The sequence below is a fragment of the Diabrotica virgifera genome, chromosome 5 (genome assembly GCF_917563875.1).
Source record: "Diabrotica virgifera virgifera chromosome 5, PGI_DIABVI_V3a".
Classification (NCBI taxonomy): Eukaryota; Metazoa; Arthropoda; class Insecta; order Coleoptera; family Chrysomelidae; genus Diabrotica; species Diabrotica virgifera.
The window spans coordinates 13888130-13910232 of NC_065447.1; the positions used below are offsets into that span (position 1 = coordinate 13888130).

General features: G+C 32.1%; 1 protein-coding gene across 1 annotated transcript in view; it reads right to left on the minus strand.

Annotated features, from left to right (window-relative positions):
- The window catches only part of LOC114326928 (probable sodium/potassium/calcium exchanger CG1090), a 273633-nt gene that overhangs the window by 78253 nt on the left and 173277 nt on the right, over positions 1-22103 (minus strand). The window contains exon 3 of the mRNA XM_028275391.2: positions 6057-6521. Within this exon, the coding sequence (XP_028131192.1) occupies positions 6057-6517 (461 nt within the window). The 5' untranslated portion in view covers positions 6518-6521. The remainder of the gene's footprint in view (positions 1-6056; positions 6522-22103) is intronic.

A 22103-nucleotide genomic window follows, 5' to 3' on the forward strand; every position in this document is an offset into this window, starting at 1 on the left:
ATTTTGATTCGCTATGTATGCTTCTTGTATTGTTCGTAATGCGCATAAGTCCAATTTCACAAATTTTTGTTACATATTTTTTTGCGTCTCAAAGAGTCTCTATGCAACTAAAGATATACCCGAAATATTATACTACCTAAATGACACTCGATTCTAACTGCAAGACGCAAGAGTCTCGCAGGGTTAGTCTTGTTCTTGCTCAAATCTTGCAGGGTCAGTCTTGGTCTTGGTCTTGCTAAAATTAGGCGGTCTTGGTCTTGGTCTTGGTCTTGCGAAAATGCAAGAACAAGACCAAGACTGCAAGACCAAGACCGGTTTTGGGCAACACTAGTCTCGAACATGGTATAATTTTGCCTTATTTCCCTGGCGTATATTTAATTTCCACTGTGAACTATGTAATTTAGTCAAGTTCTCAGCATTCAACACATTTAAAGCTTACTAAATACATAATACCTACTAATTAGTTCAGTTAAAAGATGAGTTTTTATTTTAAAAGATATGTAATTCGTTTAAAATTATGCAATAGGTATTTCAATACATTAAAAAAAATTATAGTAAACAAATAACAAAAAAAAAACAAATAGTAAATACATTAAGAACTATTAGCATTTAGGTTGGATTATTTTAAATACATCTACTGTAAGTAAATCACAAATAAGTTCTTACTATCTGTTATTAGTGCGGCAGATTCGTGCAAATATTATAAGAATTGTGCATTTAATGATAGAAGCATATAATTTGGACCACATATACTACACATATAGAGGTTCAAAAGATACGAGGCCATCTCAGTTTTTGTTCTTTTTACAAAAATGGAACTATACATATGTGACTAATAGCGCAATAACTTTTGAACTAAAAGTCCGATTTCAACCAAATTTGGTATATGGGTTCATTTTTTGATGTATAATATCGAGCTCCTGAACCGGAAGAGTCTATTAACCAGAAGTTGTGTTTTCCTGATTATCTATGTAATAATATGTTGTTTATTTTTCAATTCTTTCACCTTGTATATAATAATTTTTCAAAAAGGTAATACCGGCATTGAAAAGAGCGTAAAAATATTTTTTAGGAAAAATTTTGTACTTTTTAGTTATGTTAATTACCATGTAATAAATGTATAACTTATCTTCGCATGTACCTATGTGCGGCAGATTCGTGCAAATATTATAAGAATTATTGGGCATTTAATGATAGAAGCATATAATTTGGACCTCATATACTACACATACAAACGTTCAAATTTAGATACGAGGCCATCTCAGATTTTCCCTTTTACAAAAAAGACGGGCATTCAAAATGGCGATTATACATTGTGACTAATAGCACGATAACTTTGAACGAAAAGTCCAATTTCAATCAAATTTGGTATATAGCTTCTTTTTTTTATGTATAAAATCAAATCCTTGAGCCGGAACAATCGATTTACCACAAGTTGTGTTTTCCTGATTTTTTTTTTATAAAAATATGTTGTTTATTTTTTCAATTTTTTCACTCTGTATATATTAATTTTTCAAAAAGGTAATACCGGCATTGAAAAGAGCATAGAAATATTTTTTAGGAAATATATTGAACTCTTATTGAACTATATATTAATTACTATTTTAATAATGCATAACATATCTTCACATGTAAATACATATGTGCGGCAGATTGGTGCAAATAATAATATAAGAATTATTGTGCATTTAATGGTAGAAGCATATAATTTGGACCACACATACTACACATACAAAGATTCAAATTTAGATATGAGTATATCTCAGATTTTGTCTTTTACAAAAATGGCAGGCATTCAAAATGAATCTGCCGCCAATAGGTACATGTGAACATACGTTGTGCATTTATTAAATGGTAATTAAAATAACTAAAAAGTTCAAAATATTTCCGGAAAATATTTTTACACTCATTTCAATGGCGGTATTACCTTTTTGAAAAATTTATATATACAGGGTGAAAGAATTGAAAAAGAAACAACATATTTTTACATAAAAAAAATAATAAAAACACAACTTCTGGTAAACCGATTCTTCCGGTTCAAGACCTCGATATTATTCATCAAAGAAAGAACCTATATACCAAATTTGGTTAAAGTCTGACATCTCTTTCAAAATTTATCGGGCTATTAGTCACATATTTATAGTCGCCATTTTGAATGCCCGCAATTTTTGTAAAAGGAACAAAAACTGAGATGGCCTCATATCTAAATTTGAACCTTTATATGTGTAATATATGTGGTTCAAATTATATGCTTCTACCATTAAATGCACAATAATTCTTATAATATTTGCTCGAATCTGCCGCACATAGGTACATGTGAAGATACGTTATGCATTTATTAAATGGTAATTAACATAACTAAAAAGTACAAAATATTTCCTAAAAAATATTTTTACGCTCTTTTCAATGGCGGTATTAACTCAGGGGCGTCATTTGATAGGGGGCAGGGGGGCATTTGCCCCCCTAACCCTGAAAATTACTGAAATTTACAAAAAATAGATCAATTTTGTATTATGTTTACATATAAATGTATTGTATATATAATGCTTGCCCCCCCCCCATCAAAATTTCAAATGACGCTCCAGTATTAACTTTTTGAAAAATTAATACATACAGGGTGAAAGAATTGAAAAAACAACGACAAATTTTTACATAAAAACCAGGAAAAACACAACTTCTGGTAAACCGATTCTTCCGATTCAAGACCTCGATATTATACATCAAAAAAAGAACCTATATACCAAATTTGGTTGAAACCTGACGTCTCGTTCAAAAGTTATCGTGCTATTAGTCACATATGTATAGTCGCCATTTTGAATGCCCGCCATTTTTGTAAAAGGCAAATCTGAGATGGCCTCCTATCTAAATTTGAACCTTTATATGTGTAGCATATGTGGTCCAAATTATATATTTCTATCATTAAATGCACAATTGTTTCACATATCGGCTGCACTATATTATTCCGTAGTGCGTACGATCACGATGTTGCCAGGCAATTAAAATTTCTAATCATTAAACTACAGGTACCTATATGGAAAACAATGTAATCTTTTTTTTTTGGAAATGGTTAACTTTAGAAAAAAATGCTATAGGACTTTTTTGTTCTAAATTGTGTATTCTATCTATACCTTAAAGCAGGGGTGGCCAACCTTTTTAAGTCGAGTGCCAATATGAGAACAAAAAAAATTTGGCGTGCCACTAAAATTTTTCGACATACTAATATGGATACTATATATTAATAATATACGGTACAATATGTATTTCTTATGTAAATTCCACATTTTTCCGTTTAGTCAAGATAGTGGAGGTTTAAAAAATAACGTAATAAGTAAAACATAACAACAAACTTACTTTATTGTTAATAAAAATAAAATAAAAACGTTAAACAAAAAAACTTAAATATTTTCTTATTATCTAAAATTCAAATTATTAAACAGTTACTTATTTAATGTGGTATTTGAACTTGTATTTTTTTAATTAATTCATCTATATTGGGATTAATTTCGGAACTAGCCAACAGAATTAGATTTTTTAAATGCATGTCAGTTAATCGTGACCGATATTTTGATTTTATTATGTTCATAATAGAGAACATTTGCTCACAAACGTACGTTGAACCAAATCTACAACAATATCTCAGAGCTAACTCGTGTAAATTAGGAAAATTGTTTGCTGGTACAAATTTCCAAAATTCAATATAATTGGGATCAGTAACAGTTGAAATAATTTCCCTATATTTGGTTTTTAGTATAGTGTGGTTCTGTAAATCAATAATTTCGATCTGTATTTCAGCTGAGTAACAATTGATATCTTGCAGAGAAATAGAAAAAGGATTTATGAAAAGGTCAACATTCATTTTGTCTTTTTGAAAATCTTCAAACCGGGTATTGAATGAACCTAGCAAAATAGATATAAGGTTTTTAAATCTGTCATAATTTGGAGTTCTACTGACCTTGTTGGCTAATTCCTGAATTAATGTGAAATGTGTCAATCTCTGTTCTCCAAAATCGTTAAAAAAAAGCATAAGTTTATTCACAAAAGAAGATATATGACCAACTAGAGTAGGAAAAATACAATTTTTTCCCTGTAATCTTAAATTTAATTGATTTAAATGTCTCATAATATCAGTGAGAAAAGCTAAATCCCAAAGCCAATCTTTATCATTAAGTAACGAGCACTCACTGGGTAGTTCATTGTTTTCTTGCAAATATTTTAAGACGCACTCCTTCAAGTTCCAAAACCTTTCGAGTGCATTTCCTTTGGAGAGCCAGCGCACACTGCAATGGAGAAGTAACTCTCCATCTTGCTCCGTTTCTTCCGCGAACAGTTCTCGAAATTGTCGTCGATTCAATGCCCGAGCTCGTATTTTGTTAATGCAGCGTGTTACAGGGTCAACAACAGATGACATGTTTAGGTCCTTGGCACAAAGAGCTTCCTGGTGAATAATACAATGGTACTTAAAAACTTTTCTTCCCAAATAGTTTTCCAGTAATGTAACAAACCCCTTTAGTCTACCAACCATGCAAGGAGCTCCATCTGTACAAACACTATCTAATTTTGACCATTCAACTTTGTTGACTTCGATTACGTTTTTAAGCTGTTGAAAAATGTCCTCTCCTGTTGTTGTGACTAGTTGGCGCAAATCCAGAAGCTCTTCGGCATTTTCAAAATTATCATTGGTATAACGGACAAAAATGCTTAACTGCGCATTTTCTGTGTTGTCACAACTTTCATCCAACGCTAAAGAAAAGAATTTGCAGGATTGTAATCCACTTATAATTTGGGAAACAACATCCTGGCCCATATCATCTATACGGCGCATGACTGTATTTCGGGATAATGCAAAATTATCGACCATATTTTTGATCTTTACATCTCCCACATTTTTAGCAAATATTGCCAGACTATTTTTAATTATCTCCTCTCCATCAGAGTAGGCTTTTTTCTTCCGGGTTAACAGCAGAGAAAGTTCATATGATGTTTTAACCATAGTTTCCATTTCATCACTTCTCTTCTGAAACAGTGACTGTTGGCTGGCTAGGTTTTCTTTTTTTTTCAATAAAGTCGGCTCGCAAATGTGAACCAATAGGATATTTGTTGCTGAAGTCCTTATGCAGTTGTTTATAATGTCGTTCCAGGTTAAATTTTTTCGGAACTGCTACAGACAATCCACATATCAAACAAACAGGCTTTGAAGTATTACGATTAGTAAATAAAAATTGTTCTTCCCAAGCAGGTTGAAAATCGCGAATTGCAATATCATCTTCGTATTTTCGTTTTGAAGTCGAAGGCTTACTCGTGGACATATCGAACAAATACTTTTAAAATCTTAAAGAAACAATGCGCGATGACAAAATGTGCACATACAACAGGGCAGTTTAAAATAAACTAAGCAAGGGTAACGCAGTCCTATTGCACATTACGACAGCTAGGATCACGTGCACCAATCGCAGCAATATCGCTCGCGAGAGGATGCAATGATGCCGCATCTATCGTAACTTCCGTAAACCTACCAAGTTTCTTCTTATTATTTTTTGTTTTTCAAGTTTTAATTTTTTTGAAAGTTTTTTAATCCAAAACGCTACGCGTGCCACTGATAGGACTCAATCGTGCCACAGAGTGGCACGCGTGCCGCGGGTTGGCCATCCCTGCCTTAAAGGAACGCACTATTTTCCCTGTATTTGAGGATATTCAAAATGTCATGGGTTCAACGCATTTAAAACATAGAAGTCTTAAACAGAATTGGTCAAGGCGAAGCTGACTTGACGAAGATGAGAAAAAAGAGAAAACAATATCTGGGGTATATAATGAGAGGTAGCAAATTCTGGATACTGCAGTTAATACTCAACGGAAAAATGGAGGGAAAAAGAGGAATTGGTAAGAAGAAAAATATTCATGGCTAAGAAACCTTCGTCAATGAACTGACTTATCTTAAGAAGAATTGTTACATGCCGCGCAAGATCGAGAAAAATATCGGCTAATTTATCATTTAAGCTACCCACGGCTAAAATTTTGAGAACGATACTAAAAAAAGAAGAAGTATGTTAAAAACTTACCCATTTGGTAAAACTTCCTGAAACTCATGGCCAACTACGGCAGGAACTACTTTCGCACTACTATTCGTGTTATTCTTATTTCCAATGATACTATGTCCATGTGCATGCAACATATTCATGATAATATGTTCGTGGACAGCCGTATTGGGCGTAGATTTGACCTTATTACCAACCGAGCTGTGACCGGCATGTGAATGCAACATGCTGAACAAATGCTCGTGAGCTGCGTTACTCTCCGTAGTGGTGGTACTCGTTGTCGTCGCTTCGGTGGCCTTTCCCACCGAGCTGTGTCCTGCGTGGGAATGCATCAGGCCCAGGAGATGGGCGTGGGCTTCCGAGTCGGATTTTTCGGTTGTGGTCGTTTCGTTTTCTTTGTTTCCTATCGATAGTACTTGGATTATTGAGTATATGAGGAAGAATACTGATATTTGGAGGTATTTGTGGCGACGTGTACGCTTCATTGTTCTGAAAAAAAAAAAATAAGAAAAATGTTATTAATCCTTAAAATCCAAAAACAAAAATTTTTGTGAAAGTGAAAGACAGTTTATGTTTCCTTTCGATTCAGAGGTGCTCCACCATCCCCAGACAGCTCTTTCTGTCTCTCCAAATGTCTTTAGTGGGTCTACATGAACACTTCTGAATCGAAACGACACCAAACTGCGTAATTAAGAGGAAACAGTAGCGATCAACATGTAGCTGAAACGCGTTCCAAGATTGCGGCTGTAATTTTGAATATTTTTTCGAGATATTTGGCACACGTATTCATAATATAACAAAGAATGGCGGTACAGAGCCCAATTTGAAAAATATATTAATATGTGGAAATTACTCTGTAATTAAATACAATATTAAAAAAACGGGCCTGTACCGCCATTAAGAAGAACAAAAAAATACACTTTCTTCAAATAAACTTTTTTATCCGATGCCTAGATTTTGTGTCATTTTGGAACTACTAAAATTTTTTATTTCATTAGTAGTTCCAAAATGACACAAAATCTAGGCATCGGATAAAAAAGTTTATTTGAAGAAAGTGTATTTTTTTGTTCTTCTTAATGGCGGTACAGGCTCGTTTTTTTAATATTGTATTTAATTACAGATTAATTTCCACATATTAATATATTTTTCAAATTGGGCTCTGTACCGCCATTCTTTATTATATTACGAATACGTGTGCCAAATATCTCGAAAAAATATTCAAAATTACAGCCGCAATCTTGGAACGCGTTTTGGCTACCTGTTGATCGCTACTGTATCACCTTAAGGTGAATTCTAAAAATAACATTATAATCCACTTTTAGGACGTTGTAGCGACATCTCTTAAAGAAAAGAAGAAAAGTCCCAAATGCAAAATTCATTATAGTCTTGGCAGATTATCGGAGAATAGGCTATTTTTGAAAACAGTTATTTACCAGCAATTTTATTGCTGGAATCGAATCTTATGATTGTATATAATAATAATATAGGTATGCAGAGTCCGCATATAGTGTGCTACTTTTTTTATAGACAAAATGGCGCCCGAAAATCGTGTTTTTTCAATTTTTGCTCTATTAACTCCAAAGATTTTAACTTTACACCAAAAACACCTAAATAAAAATTCACTGTAATTAAATTCTGCATAGAGACTTGTTTATACCGATTTGCTTCTACGAAAATTTTCCCCGGAAAATGCGGGTTTTTCCAACAAAATCTTTAATTTTCAACTAAAATTTTAGATAAGTAATTGTTTATCAATAATTAAATAACTTGGTAATATAAAATCTCTTTTTATATAGATTATAATTCCAAAAACCGAAAGAAATTGAAAATAAATAGTATATTGAAAATAAATAAATAGTTTAGCAACAATTGAATTGTTAATTAAAAATTACGCTCACTATAATAACCACAATAATTATGATACATAAGAATAACTATGATATTTGTATAAAAAGATATTGTACCTATCTAATGCACTCTACAGAATTGAAATTGGACTATTTAAGCGGCCTCAGGAATATTTTAAAATTATAAACAATTTTTTAGCTTATAAACAAATAGAATATCTCGGGAAATATTAAAATAAATTAAATCATAAGAACGGTATTGGAAAAAAGCGGCAGGACGCTTCTTTTCAAAGAAAAAACGTTTAATTGTGATGAGTGGATCCTGAGATACAACCGGTCAAAATTGACCGGCATTTACGGCAAAGATATAAATAATAGGAATATAATTTTCTAACCATCACCTTTTTATTTTTGTCCTCTTTCTCCACACCAATTGTCATATCTTTAAAATACTCATAACATATATTATTATAATAATAACTATCGATATTACGAGTGAAAATTGCCAAAAATAGCAAAATTCCAATCAAAAATTAGGTTGGAGAAAATGTAATCCCAAAGTTCAAAATCGGTATACGTTAAAGAAATGCATTTTCTCGGCTTTCCATGGAGCAATTTTCTTCATTCTTTTTTTGTTCCCAAGTGACTCGAGTAGAGCCATCTAACTAACGCATTACTAAATGTCAAAGTTGCTATTGTTTTTTTATAATAAATAAATTTATTTATTATAACAAAAATTTTTAATTTGTTTAAATAAAATATTGTTTAAATAATTATGCCGCTTTCAAATGGGAATATTTGTGTTTTTAACGTTAAAAGGTACAATTGTAGTAAATTTATCTAAAAAAGTCTACAACTGGAAAAAATATGTAGTTTTCTTTTCTTATAAATAAATTAATCTATTATAACAAAATAAAAGCAAGTTTGACACTTAATGATGCGTTAGTTAGATGGCTCTACTCCAGTTACTTGGAAACAAAAAAAGAATGAAGAAAATTGCTCCAAGGGAAGCCGAGAAAATGCATTTTTTTAACGTATACCGATTTTGAACTTTGAGAGTACATTTTCTCCAACCTAATTTTTGATTGGAATTTTGCTATTTTTGTCAATTTTTACTCGTAATATCGATAGTTTTTATTATAATAATATAAGTTATAAGTTATAAGTTTATTATTATAATAATATATGTTATGAGTATTGTAAAGATATGAAAATTGGGGTGTAGAGAGAGGACAATAATAAAAAGGTGATGGTTTGAAAATTATAATCTATAATTATAATTATTTATATCTCTGCCGTAAATGCCGGTCAACTTTGACCGGTTGTATCTCAGGAACCACTCATCACAAATAAATGTTTTTCTTTTAAAAGAAGCGTCCTGCTGCTTTTTTTCCAATACCGTTTTCATGATTTAATTTAATTTAATATTTTTAAGATATTCTATTTGTTTATAAGCCAAAAAATTGTTTATAATTTTAAAATATTCCTGAGGTCGCTTAAATAGTCCAATTTCAATTCTGTGAAATGTGTTAGATAGGTACAGTAACTTTTTATACAAAAATCATAGTTATTCTTATGTATCATAATTATTATGGTTATTATAGCGACCGTAAATTTTTAATTAACAATTCAATTGTTGCTAAACTCTTCATTCAGTTTCCTTCGACTTCTGGAATTATAATCTATACAAAAAGAAATGTTATATTACCATGTTATTAATTATTGATAAACAATTAATTATCTAAAATTTTAGTTGAAATTTAAAGATTTTGTTGGAAAAACCCGCATTTTCCGGGGAAAATTTTCGTCGAAGTAAATCGGTAAAAACACGTCTCTATGCAGAATTTAATTACGTTGAATTTTTATTTGGGTGTTTTTGGTGTCAAGTTAAAATCTTTGGAGTTAAGGAGCAAAAATAGAAAAAAATACGATTTTCGGACGCCATTTTGTTTATAAAAAAAGTAGCACACTATCTGCGGACTTTGCATGCCTATATTATTATTATATACAATCATCAGATTCGATTCCAGCAATAAAATTGCTGGTGAATAACTTTTCCTTGTATTTTGCTAATTAGCCCAGAGTATTATTAAAATAATAAATAATATGTAATTTAAATCTGAAACTCGTGGAACCACTTTCTGGTAACATTCTTAATCTCTGACTTTTATTATTCGGGTAATATAATCCTTATGTGCGCCAATGACGAACATAAAATTCATAATTGTATGTCAAAAAAGGCACAATAACTACCTCTTAAAACCGGTTTTAAAGCAATAAATAAATCGTCAGTTTGTAAGAAAAATTTCAACACTCCCTATCTCGGAAACGAAGCATTTGCGGGCATACGTTTATAAAACAAACTATCTTTATTTTTTCATGCATAATTACCTCTTAAAGTTTGCCATACTTATTTAAAAACACCCTGTATTGATGAAAAACAAGGTTTGCTGTTAAAGTACTTAACTTTTTTATTATCCAACATAAGCGAATGAATCAAAAATCAGAATGTTAAGAAAACATGAGGCTCTAGTCGGGTTTTAACTTCAGTATTTTATAAATAATAGAATATTCCACCGGGTCCCACAAACTTTGAGAAAAAATCACAGTTTGATTGGTGCACCCGGTGTACAATGACAATTTACCTGTCTAGCAACAATATTATTACATCGATTTTGTTAAAGTACAAGGAAATAACATAAGGCTATGGGTACATAATTCGCAAATATTTTACGTGTATCCCTACTTTTTCTGTCTTTACACGGCAAATTACGTGTAGTAAAATTCACACTGGTATGGATATGTAAACATTACTAGAATGTCATTCTACTTGAAAATGTCATCATTAATTTAAAGAGATGAGTTTTGAATGTTCTTGGATAACTGTTATTTTTATAATTGCAAATTATTAATTCAGTTAATAAATGTCATAATTTTTTCACTAACTATATATTCAGTGATTGTAATAATTTATTTGTACAGCAAAGACTGATACTCAATCGAGAAAAGAGGAAAAGTGTTAAAGTGATTTTTTAATAATATATTGTTATGGAACGCTTACAATTTTGAACATCTTTAACAACAAAATACTTGGATTACAGAATATATTATCCTGATGTATTCTCTGCTTGGATCTTCCACAAATAATACACAATAAATAACTTTTTATTGAGTTCACGTCTTAAATCAATTATTTATCAAATACACTATATATCAATAATATTTAATCAATAACTCAACATATTCCCGATGCAATGTCAAATATTTAAAATTGTCACTGATTGTCAGTGTCTGACTGACAATATATGCTGACAATATTATATTCGGCTGAGTGCGTTCTAAGACAAAAATAGATTTGGAAAATATTACCACGGCATTGTGTTTATTTTTTTCGAATCCTGAAAAAACCAATAAATATTTTTGAAAAACTTAAACGCAGAATGAAAGACTAAATTATTACCGAGGGCCGAAAGTCCCTTAGAATAAATAAAAAGTTTATTTTGAATGATATATTTGAAATTAAAAATCACACTAAATTTTCTCTTAGTTTTTCACCCCTGTAACTTATTAAAATAAACATTATAGAAGTTCTCAGGGACTTTCGGCCCTCGCTAATAACGTGATCTTTCATTCTGCGTTTAAATTTTTCAAAAATACTTATTAGTTTTCTCAGGATTCGAAAAAAATGAATCCCCATTTGAATAGCATTGCAGTCGAAAATACGTACCGATCCTCTTAAAAAAATTGCTTAAATCGGACAACAGGTTTAGGAATTTTCAGACATTAAAAATGACAAATTTTATAGGGGTGCGTTAATTTCTTGGAGCAGTGTATATGTGTTGGACATTATGTCATCATTGTTGGCATAATGACGTAATTGACGATTTTTTAAATACAAACCCAGGTCATGGGACACATCATTTGAAAAGTTTCCTAATCAGCTTTGCAATGATGTAATTATTTGAATATTTTTTTGACAATGTTAAATTTTGAAAAATGGCTCGGACTATCAAGGACCTTGGCCATAAATGTACTATACATATGATTGGGCAAAAATATACTTCTTTTTCTTCTTAAAGTACCCACTCCTCAATTGAGGTTGGCTACTACAATTGCACACTCTTCTCTGTCTTCAGCTGTTCTTATTAGCTATTGACCTGTTCTAAAATGTGTCCAATTATTGTGCAAGGTTGAGGTACTTATTGGTTTTTTCGGATTGACATCACCTTGGTTTTTCTAATATTCGATTCTAACTCTGGCGTTTTGGTTCCAGTATAAGTTTTTTTAGTAATTTGATCTCTTTTCCATCTAAACCGACTTCTTGAAAACGTTCTAATAGTAGGTCGTGTCTTACTCTATCAAAGGCTTTTTCGAAGTCTATAAAGCATATAAATATATCTGTTTGTTGGCCTATAAAGCATATAAATTTATAAAATATACGGTATAATACAAAAATATAATATTTGGTTATTAACGCAAAACTAAGCTTAGATAAAATCGTCAATTTTTGTACACATCTCTCGTTATTCTCCTAGTTTAATAAGCACGATAATATCCTTTGGCTGTAGTCTAATATTGCGCCAAAAAGAAAAATCCATCGTGGGTAGCAGCAAACATGTACGAGCTGGTTTTATTGCTCTCTTGAACATATATAAATGGCATCATGTTTGTAATGTAAACAACTACTTTGCATTTATGTTTGACTATAGCTAGGGAGAACATATTTTTTATTTTCTGAGGCATCGCTATTTTTTACAGCATGTCATGAATAAAGTGAAAAGAATGTTAAAGGGGAGGGTTGAGAAATATATACATACATGCAAATGTACTGACTGGCAGGTAAAATTTACTTCATAAAAGCTTTAAGATTTTTTGGGAAGCTTTCGGCTTTTGTAACACTTTTGACAGAATTTGATACTTACGTTGCCTCCTTTTGAAGATTTATGAAAGGAGTTGGCTTCTGAAAATATATGCGCATTCTCATTACAAACATATTCTATAATGAAAAATGTTTAAGCTGTATCTATAAACTTTTCTGAATATGAAATATTAATTTAATCCGGCTAGGAAAGGAATTTTTTTATTAATAAAAAAAATAGAGATTAGCATTTTGGTACTTACCCGACTATCATATTTCAAATATAATAAGCGACTATGTTAAAATTATGAAGCGAACTTTATTTAGTAACAAAACATTTACTCATATACCACACAAAATGACAATAACTGTATGGCTACGCCCCCATATCCATCGTCCCTATCTCTTCTTATTTGATTGTAACCATTAAAACTATATTGTGTCATCTCTTTTAAACCATGTTTCACTAATGAGACGAATATAAATTTTTTTATTGTTTACGTATTGCATTAAACTGCCTTTGTTTGAGATAATTGATCTAGCATTCCACTGACCAAGTTTTAAAATATGTTGTACAGCCATCAGAAGCTATTATTGTTTATAGTGTCTAAAACCTGTTCTAATAGTCTTGTCGTCTAACGCTTTTATATCTTCAATTGAACGAATATTTTCTAAGCGGTTATTTATAAAATTTGTTACAGTTTTTGGAACAGAATTATTTTGCTAATAACCATTCATTGTTCGTAAGAGTAATTTACTGTTTTTGGTGGGAAAAAACGACAATTTTACTTTAAAATTAAGTTTATTTGACGTTTCGATTTACACTTCGGAAATTATTTAACTATTTATGAAATATGTTGCTAAGAAAAATAATACAAGGGAAAATAGCAGGCAACCGCAATCCAGGACGAAGAAAGACTTCACGGTTGAAGAACTTACGAGATTGATATCGTATTGATACAAGCATGCTATTTAGGGTAGCAGTGAATAAAATTAAGATAGCTATGATGGTAACCAACGTTCTGAAAGGACATGGTACATGAAGAAGAAAAAGAATCTATCACAAAATCGGTCTTTTTCTTCGTTTTCCTTGTTCTCTGTTTAGGCATGATGGTTCTAATGGTCATTTTAAATTTTTTTTACCGTTTTCGGTGATAATCAAATTCACCACAGAGAAAAAATAATGAAACATGTGGCATTACTATGTAGATACAATATTGTACTGGTTGTCATAAATAAAAGGTTCTATATACATTTTAAATACCAGGTATAACTAACTTTATATCCGCTTCTACGTATTTTATCATTTTTTGTTCTAATTTGTGTGGGATTAAATGACACTAATGGGTAGGTACATTTTGAATCGGATTCCTGCTTTGCGAGAAATAATATTTCAAATTTCTAAAACGAGGTTTGCTACCGGTTTTAATTAAATAGGACTTAAAAAGCATTTAGTATTAGTATTTCAACAAGTTTTATGTACATCCCTCTATCTGCAGGATTAAATCCTGCTTTATTCGTTTAATAATGTTATTTCTGATACTATTTTGTAGGAGTTCTGGATTCCACGGATATTCGTTTAGTAGTAATTGTAATGCTTTAGTAGTAATTGTAATCTTCGCTTGTCCACTGCTGGACATAGATTTTCCTCATAATTTTCCATCTGCTATTGGGAGCAGCCGCCGCTATAATGACAATGTCTTCAGCGAACCTGAAATGGTTTAGCTTGCCATTAACATTACTGCCATAAGTTGACCAATATGTAGGTTTGAAGACGTCTTTTAGGGCTAGGTTGAAAAGCTTTGGCGATATTATGCCTCCTTGTCTCACTCTTCCCTTAATGGGGATGGGATTGCTTGTTTTCAAGAGCTTGGAACTTATACCGTTTTGTCCTGGAGCTTTATTATTTTTTAGTTCTTTTAAAGCTCTTTCTATTTCGAATAACTTTATATTTGGTAGTACTTCTGATCCCACGTTTTTATTTTTCTTTTAACTTTCTCCTTTGTTCATTCATTAGGCTGGCTTTGCGAGCTGTACAAGGTTTTGTAGAAGTCTTCGACTATTTTTGTCATTTTATATTTGTCCTTCTCTTCCTTATTATTGGCGTCTTTAATTTTGATGATTTTTTGAACACCCAGTGCGGATCTTAGACATTTTAAGCCTCTGTTGTTTTCAATGACTCGCTCTAAATCTTCAGTGAATTGTTCGTTATGTATCTTCGCCACCATCAGTAGCTGCCTGATTTAGGTGACTGTTTTTAGTGTTGAAGTTTGAGTCTTCAGTGTCAAGTGATTATGCAATTATCGGCAAATTTTGTCTCAGAGACCGATGTAGGACGTGACATATTCGATGAAAAAATATTTTTATTAACGAAAGAACGTGCGAACAAGTGCTGATAATTTAGTAACCCAATTGCCAGGAGTAAAAGGTGAATGAAGCGGTACCAAAAAACAACAGTGGACAAATTGAGCTTGTTTTTCACAAATGTTATAGAATTGTTTTTATTTTTTTTTGTATTTTGATAATGTTTAAGAGACCTAAAATAAATTAAAATTAGGTATCATTCTCGTTGAATTTCACTCCTTCAAGGAGTAAACACAACCCTACGCTGAAAGTGTGCCAATGGAAACATTTTTTTTATGTCGGTCTCTAACACCGATGTTAGCTTTCTTCTTCTTATGGTGCCTATCCGTTACGGATGTTGGACACTAACATGGCTATTCTGACTTTGTTGACTGCTGCCCTGAAGAGTCCGGTACTGGTTAAGTTAAACCATTTTCGCAGGTTATGCAGCCAGGATATCCTTCTTCCTCCTGGACCTCTTTTCCCATGCACTTTACCTTGAAGTATGGTCCGAAGTAGGTCATATCGTTGTTCATTGCGCATTATATGGCCCAGGTATTCCAATTTGCGACGTTTTATGGTTATGACTAGTTCGCGCTCTTTACCCATTCTATGTAGAACTTCTTCGTTGGTAACTCTGTCTATCCAGGAAATCCTCAACATGCGTCTATAGCACCACATCTCAAATGCTTCGAGTTTCTTCAGTGATGCTTCAATTAAGGTCCATGACTCCACGCCTTATTAAAGAACGGAGAATACGTAGCATTTTAGTAAACGAACCTTTATTTCCAATTTTATATCGTGGCTGTTAAAGATTTTTTTCATTTTGACGAAAGCTGATCTTGCCTTCTCTGATGTTAGCTTTAATGTTCAGAAAACCTATGTTAGTTGCGGAATGTTAAGTTCTCGTTCCATTTTTGTATGTCGCGTTTTAATTATTTTCTAATTATTTTATTAAGTACTATGTATTCTTGAGCATGGCCTTTGTTTTGCGCTATAGTCCGTCCCACCTTGACTTTACAGTATAGGGAACATATGGAGCCAATGCAGTCCTCATGAGAGTTTTTAGCGCGGTGATTCCGATTTTATCAAAAAGAATTTGTAATCGAGCATTAGAGAGATTAAATTAATACTGTTTTAGAAAGGCAATCTACAATTTTGTGTATAACTATTGTTGTAGAATTGTTTTTTTTTTGTAAAGAAATTCAGAAAAAATTAAATTTATATCAACGACCATGAAATGATAGTTTTTCATCACCCTGTATTTTCATCACCAAAATTGTTTAGAATTTAATTTTGCTATTAAGCAAGTGTTTTGGGAAAAAGTGAAACGACTAATAAGTGATTCGACGAAATGCACGGGACATGAACAGACATTTCGATGATTAGAAAGTTGAGAGAGCATTGACGGGACAATAACGTTTTTAAGATCCTTCCGGGAAGGTATTTTAATGTGGTAAACAAACTGTATTAGTTTTTAGTTGTAAAAGTAGAACGTAGTAAAGAACTAATTATGATATTCTTTGAAATTTGACAAATTGGGAAAGTTCTCTTAAGAACTAAATGGTTTGAGAGAGGTTGTTGTTTATTGGATGGAAAATATCAGGAGAAGGGATAATGAATTGTGAGAGTATGGATTTGAGAGAAAAATAAGGACACTGTGTAATTGACATCTGAAGAAGGCAGTCGAGTTTTAAAAGTGGATAATCAGTGGAGAGTGGTGTGATCGGCCTTTGCGAGCAGAATTAAGTTGAAACCAAATCGTCGACCGGTTGAAGAGTTAATTTTCCTGGTCCGAGGGAGATTCCTTTGTTTTGTCTAGAACGAGTAGCTGATTATTATCCGTTTGTGTACAAGATATTCGAGCAAGTCCTGTGTGTTTTTCTTGGAAGCAGTTTTGACGAGAGGGACTTTTTCGCAACAATCAGAGAGTACGTGTTGAGAGAATCAAGGACGGCGCAATCCAGAAAACGAGGGAGTGAAGAATAAAAGGTTAGTCAAATCATTTGTCTGAATGGAGAAAATTTATTTATATCAAAACCATATTTGTTTATTTGTTTATTGAACAATTTTTGTTTAACGCAGTTAGGCATTTCAAATTTGAGAAATCAATTCAAAAGAAGAAAAGTAAAATTCATTCAATTTAGTATGAGTAAATAAGAAATTAATTAAATAAATATTTTTGTCAAAACAAGGAGATATCAGAGTTAGAATTTAAATTTATTAAGTTAGAGATTGTTGCAACAAAGTTAAATTTTAGTGTTTTTTGAATCATATGTACACGGCTTAATTGATAAAAACAATAGATTACATTTATATGATTTTGAGTGTTTTCAATTTCCCTGTTTCTACCCTGGAAGAAGTAAGCAACTAGAAATACTAGAAGCCACAGATCACAGGTATTGTATCAAATACTAAATTAGCCCTGAGAATAAAATTGATTGGAAAATTTAATTGAAATTTAGTTGTGTTTTTACATAGGCATTAAATAAAATAATTGGATAATAAATTAAATTAAGAATTTGCTAATTAATCTTAATAAATAGAAAAAGTAGAGCATAACACTATACAGGGTGTCCCAGACTAAGTTACCCACGCTATATCTCTTAAACGAATAGAGATTTTCGAATGGGACAAAAGGTGATATATTCTACTTGTAATACACTTTAATATGGCGTACAAAAAATCATCCCCTAAATAATCATCCCTTAGTTACAACCCCTAACTTTAATTTTTTTAATAGCACCCTGTATATTTTTGTATAGTTTTGGATGTGGTCTTTTATCGTCTATTCAACACATTTTTTGAAAATAAAATCGGTTCGTATATAACCTAGAAACTATCAGTTTATTTTTGTTAAATTGTGTGTCCCGGACTAATTTATCCAGGCTATATTTCTTAAACGAATAGAGATTTTCGAATGGCACAAAAACTGATCTATTCCATTTGTAATACACTTTCATATGGCGTAGAAAAAATTCATCCCCTAAATATTCATCCCTAACTTACAGGGTGCTATTAAAAAAATAAAGTAAAGGGTTGTAACTAAGGGATGAATATTTAGGGGATATTTTTTTTCTAGGCCATATTAAAGTGTATTACAAATGTAATAGATTATTTTTGTCCCATTCGAAAATCTCTATTCGTTTATGAAATATAGCCTTGATAAATTAGTCTGGGACACACAATTAACAAAACTAAACTGATATTTTCTTGGTTATTTACGAACCGATTTTATTTTCAAAAAATGTGTTGAATAGACAATAGAAGACCATATCCAAAACTATAAAAAAATATATAGGGTGCTATTAAAAAAATTAAAGTTAGGGGTTGTAACTAAGGGATGATTATTTAGGGGATGATTTTTTTGTACGCCTTTATCACCTTTATCACCTTTTGTACGCCTTTATCACGCCTTTGTATCACCTTTTGTCCCATTCGAAAATCTCTATTCCTTTAAGAGATATAGCGTGGGTAAGTTAGTCTGGGACACCCTGTATATGCGTAATAACTATAGTATATCAAATTAACTTAAACGCATACAAATCATAAAATTGTAGATTGTCTTTCTGAACCAGTTTTAATTTAATCTCTCTAATGTTCGATTACAAATTCTTTTTGATAAAATCAGCATCACTGCGCTAAAAACTCTCATAAGGACTGCATTGCCTATGTTCTCTATACTGTAAAGTCAAGGTGGGACGGACATTAGTAGTTGTCTTCTTTCCGTCATTAGTTGTTTAGTTTCGTTGCTTATTTTGTCTTTTTTAGTCCTTGTTTTCTTTGCGATCTGTAATCCAGCTTCGAGAAGGTTCTTATTTATGTTTTTGTTAATTTCGTCAATTTGATTTTGATTATGTGAAGGATCATGTTCGAACTTCCTCTTCATTTAATTTTAGTTTAAAGGAATCTATGAAGATCAGAGATATCATGGAAGAAATTTAAAAAATGAAATGTCATTGGCCAGTAACATAGCTACAGTTGAGTCCGCGAGTCTTTACCCGTCTTTTACCGTCATTAATACCTGGCGAGATAAAACACATACTTTTTATCTAGCATCATTCTCTTCCACGCATGAAACTAATGACAAACCAGCTGCCGCCTGTTATTAAGTAAAAACACATGTTATTTTTATGAACGATCTAGACTCAGTGCATTGAAAAGATATAGGTACAAAGAAAGACGATTGGGGATGTTTTCACATATTTTAAGTACAATTTCTGACGTTTTGGTTTGTTTGCTTTTGTGGCTGTCAGTTTGTTGAATTTTTTGCTGTTATTTTGTCGAATTGTTGCATTTTGAAGTTTTTTATAGTATACAAACAGTTGTTTTCACAACTAAGTTTATATTGGAGTTAGAAATTTTATAATGAGCTTATGTTATTTTACGATAAATTTTGACAACGTACAAATATCTTCATTGTTGACACAGTTAAGGAATGCTTGTGTTTAATGTTCCGTCAAAGTGAATAAAATAACCTAAAGAAAATATGTTATCGAATTATTTTATAAATTGTTAATTTATTTATTAATCAATGATAATAAAAGAATTTATTAAGCTACTTCAAATGTAGCTGTAATTATGCACTAAAATTTTAAAGCAAAACTTAAATTTGACATTCTATTTATTTGATAACGTCAAATTTTATACTATAACCCGTGATCGGAATAATACCGACTTTCCAGTCACTTATTGTTGCGTTTAGTAAATTTCCGACTTATTTCGTATGCTTTAAATGATGACGCACGGGTAAAGACTGGGGACTCAACTGTAGATAGTGTGATGATAACAGGTGGACACGGAGAATCCTAGAATCGAGACCAAGGAGGATGACAAGAAGTATGAGCACACTTCAAAAGAGGTGGGTAGATGCAGTGGCGGCCCGTGAGGTGTGCCATAGAGACATGGCACTACCTTGCTAACCATGCAGAAACATATTTTTTATCTTAAAAACATCTTAATGCCTGTTAATTTTTTTTGTGATTATTTCTGTGTAGCGCAATGCACATCTAACCACCGACTCTGCTGACCGGATAATGGATGAAGATCATGAAAATCCCGGTGCCGAAAGGTATAGTGGCACGCTAGAAAAGAGAAAGATTGTATGAGCATCCTATGTAAGTGACAGAGATAGAGCGGTATTGCACTTTTAATATACGTTTAAATTGGACTCTCCGTGCCAGGCTCGAAATCTTGAAAAGTAGATCTTAAGATGCAATGTTTTAGATCTATTTCTAGTTTCTTTACGCGTTCGCTTGACGCTATTGTGTGTATTATCTACTACTGTATTGTATATTTGTGTTTATACTCTACTCTACTATATTTTTTAATTTGTAATTATTAGTGCGTCGTGGTCGTGGGTGTCGTAGGTATATAAATAATATTTTGATTATTTTCTACGTTTAATTTATTTATTGACAATGAATCAAATTAGTATATTAAAAAACTCTTTTGGTGGTTTTTCGTTAAAAAAAACTTCAAAATAAAGAACTCGGTCGGCCTTTACCCGATTTAAAAATTGAAAAACAATGTGGAAATGGACAAAAACTTCGCTGTCGTAAGTTTAATAAAACTATTTATGATGAAAATAGCTGGTTGTGTGGTTGCGAACAAACTAATAAACTGTTCTGTTTTGTATGCGTTTTGTTTGGAGGTGACGAGATATGCGATGCAGTTTTGTTGCGAATAAAAACAAGCTTTACCTTCTCCGGACATTTAGTTGCTTCTCATTTATTTATGTCAGAGAAGTTTTGCAATCAATTTTTATTTTTAAACAAACTCGGCTTAAAACTTAATTACAAGTATTGTATCAGCGAGACGAATTAAGTACTACCTCTGGGGCTGTTCCGTTATCAGTTTTATTAAATGATAAAATCTATATTTGAAGTTTATTGTATATTTGAAGTTTAAAATGTATATTTGAAGAAACTGTTAAACTTTTAAGTATATTAATAACCATTCCCATGTCAACATCTGAAGCAGAACGTTGTTTTCAATGCTAAAACGAATTAAGACATTCCTCAGAAATACCATGAAGGAAGAACGACTAAGTGCTTTAGGTATGCTGTCTGCAGAAAGACATTTTGTAAATGGCATTGACAATTTTAATAATAAAGGCATTGAAAACTTTGCCACCAAAAAAGAAAGACGGATGGACTTCACATATCGTAAACTTTAACAGTGATATTAAATAACTTTGTGCATATGTGTAAATAATAGAATAGTGTTATTTTTATAATTTTCTAAATAGGCTCTAGAGACCAAATCGTAACAACAAACTTCAAGTGCATCAGCAGTGGTAGAAAGAATTAAAGATTGACAGCATAGGATTAAAGGACGTGGTGGTCGGATGAGTGCGAGGGACGGAAGCTGATGCGTGATGACGAGCGACTGAGAATCGGGCAAAAGAAGGACATCGAGGAGAAATCATGCCCTAACGGGCGATTCCACCCTGATGCCCTAGTATGAGAGGGGTGGGGTTTAGCTGGCCCGGCCACATCGGAGTTACGGAGGGCAGGGAGGTCCGATTTAGGGCCAAACTGGTCGACGTGACACTGATGAGGTTTCAGCTCAGGAACCCAGCACTGTTGGAAATGTACATCAGCAGTAAATACTGGTGGTAAGTTGAGTTTTTTTATTGTTAATTACTTAATTTACGGAACTGTTTTGATAAATTTTCTCAATTGTCAATTTCTTGGCATCCCAAAAATAGTAATATAAGATAAAAATATCTGCACCTATTTTTTTTTTAATTTCTATTTTATATCCTTTTTGACAATATCGTGAAACCGTCACTAAAAATTTAGGCAGCTGCCCGGATTCTGGCACTACCTTCCTAAAGTTCTACGAGCCGCCACTGAGTAGATGACATAAGAGTAGTGGCAGTAAACAGTGGATTATATTGGCGCAAGATAGAGAAAGATGGAAGCAATTGGGGATACCTAAATTCAGGAGTGGGTGGAAAATGGTTGACGAAGAGAGAGAGAGAGAGAGAGCATTTTAAGATGTATATATTAGATATAA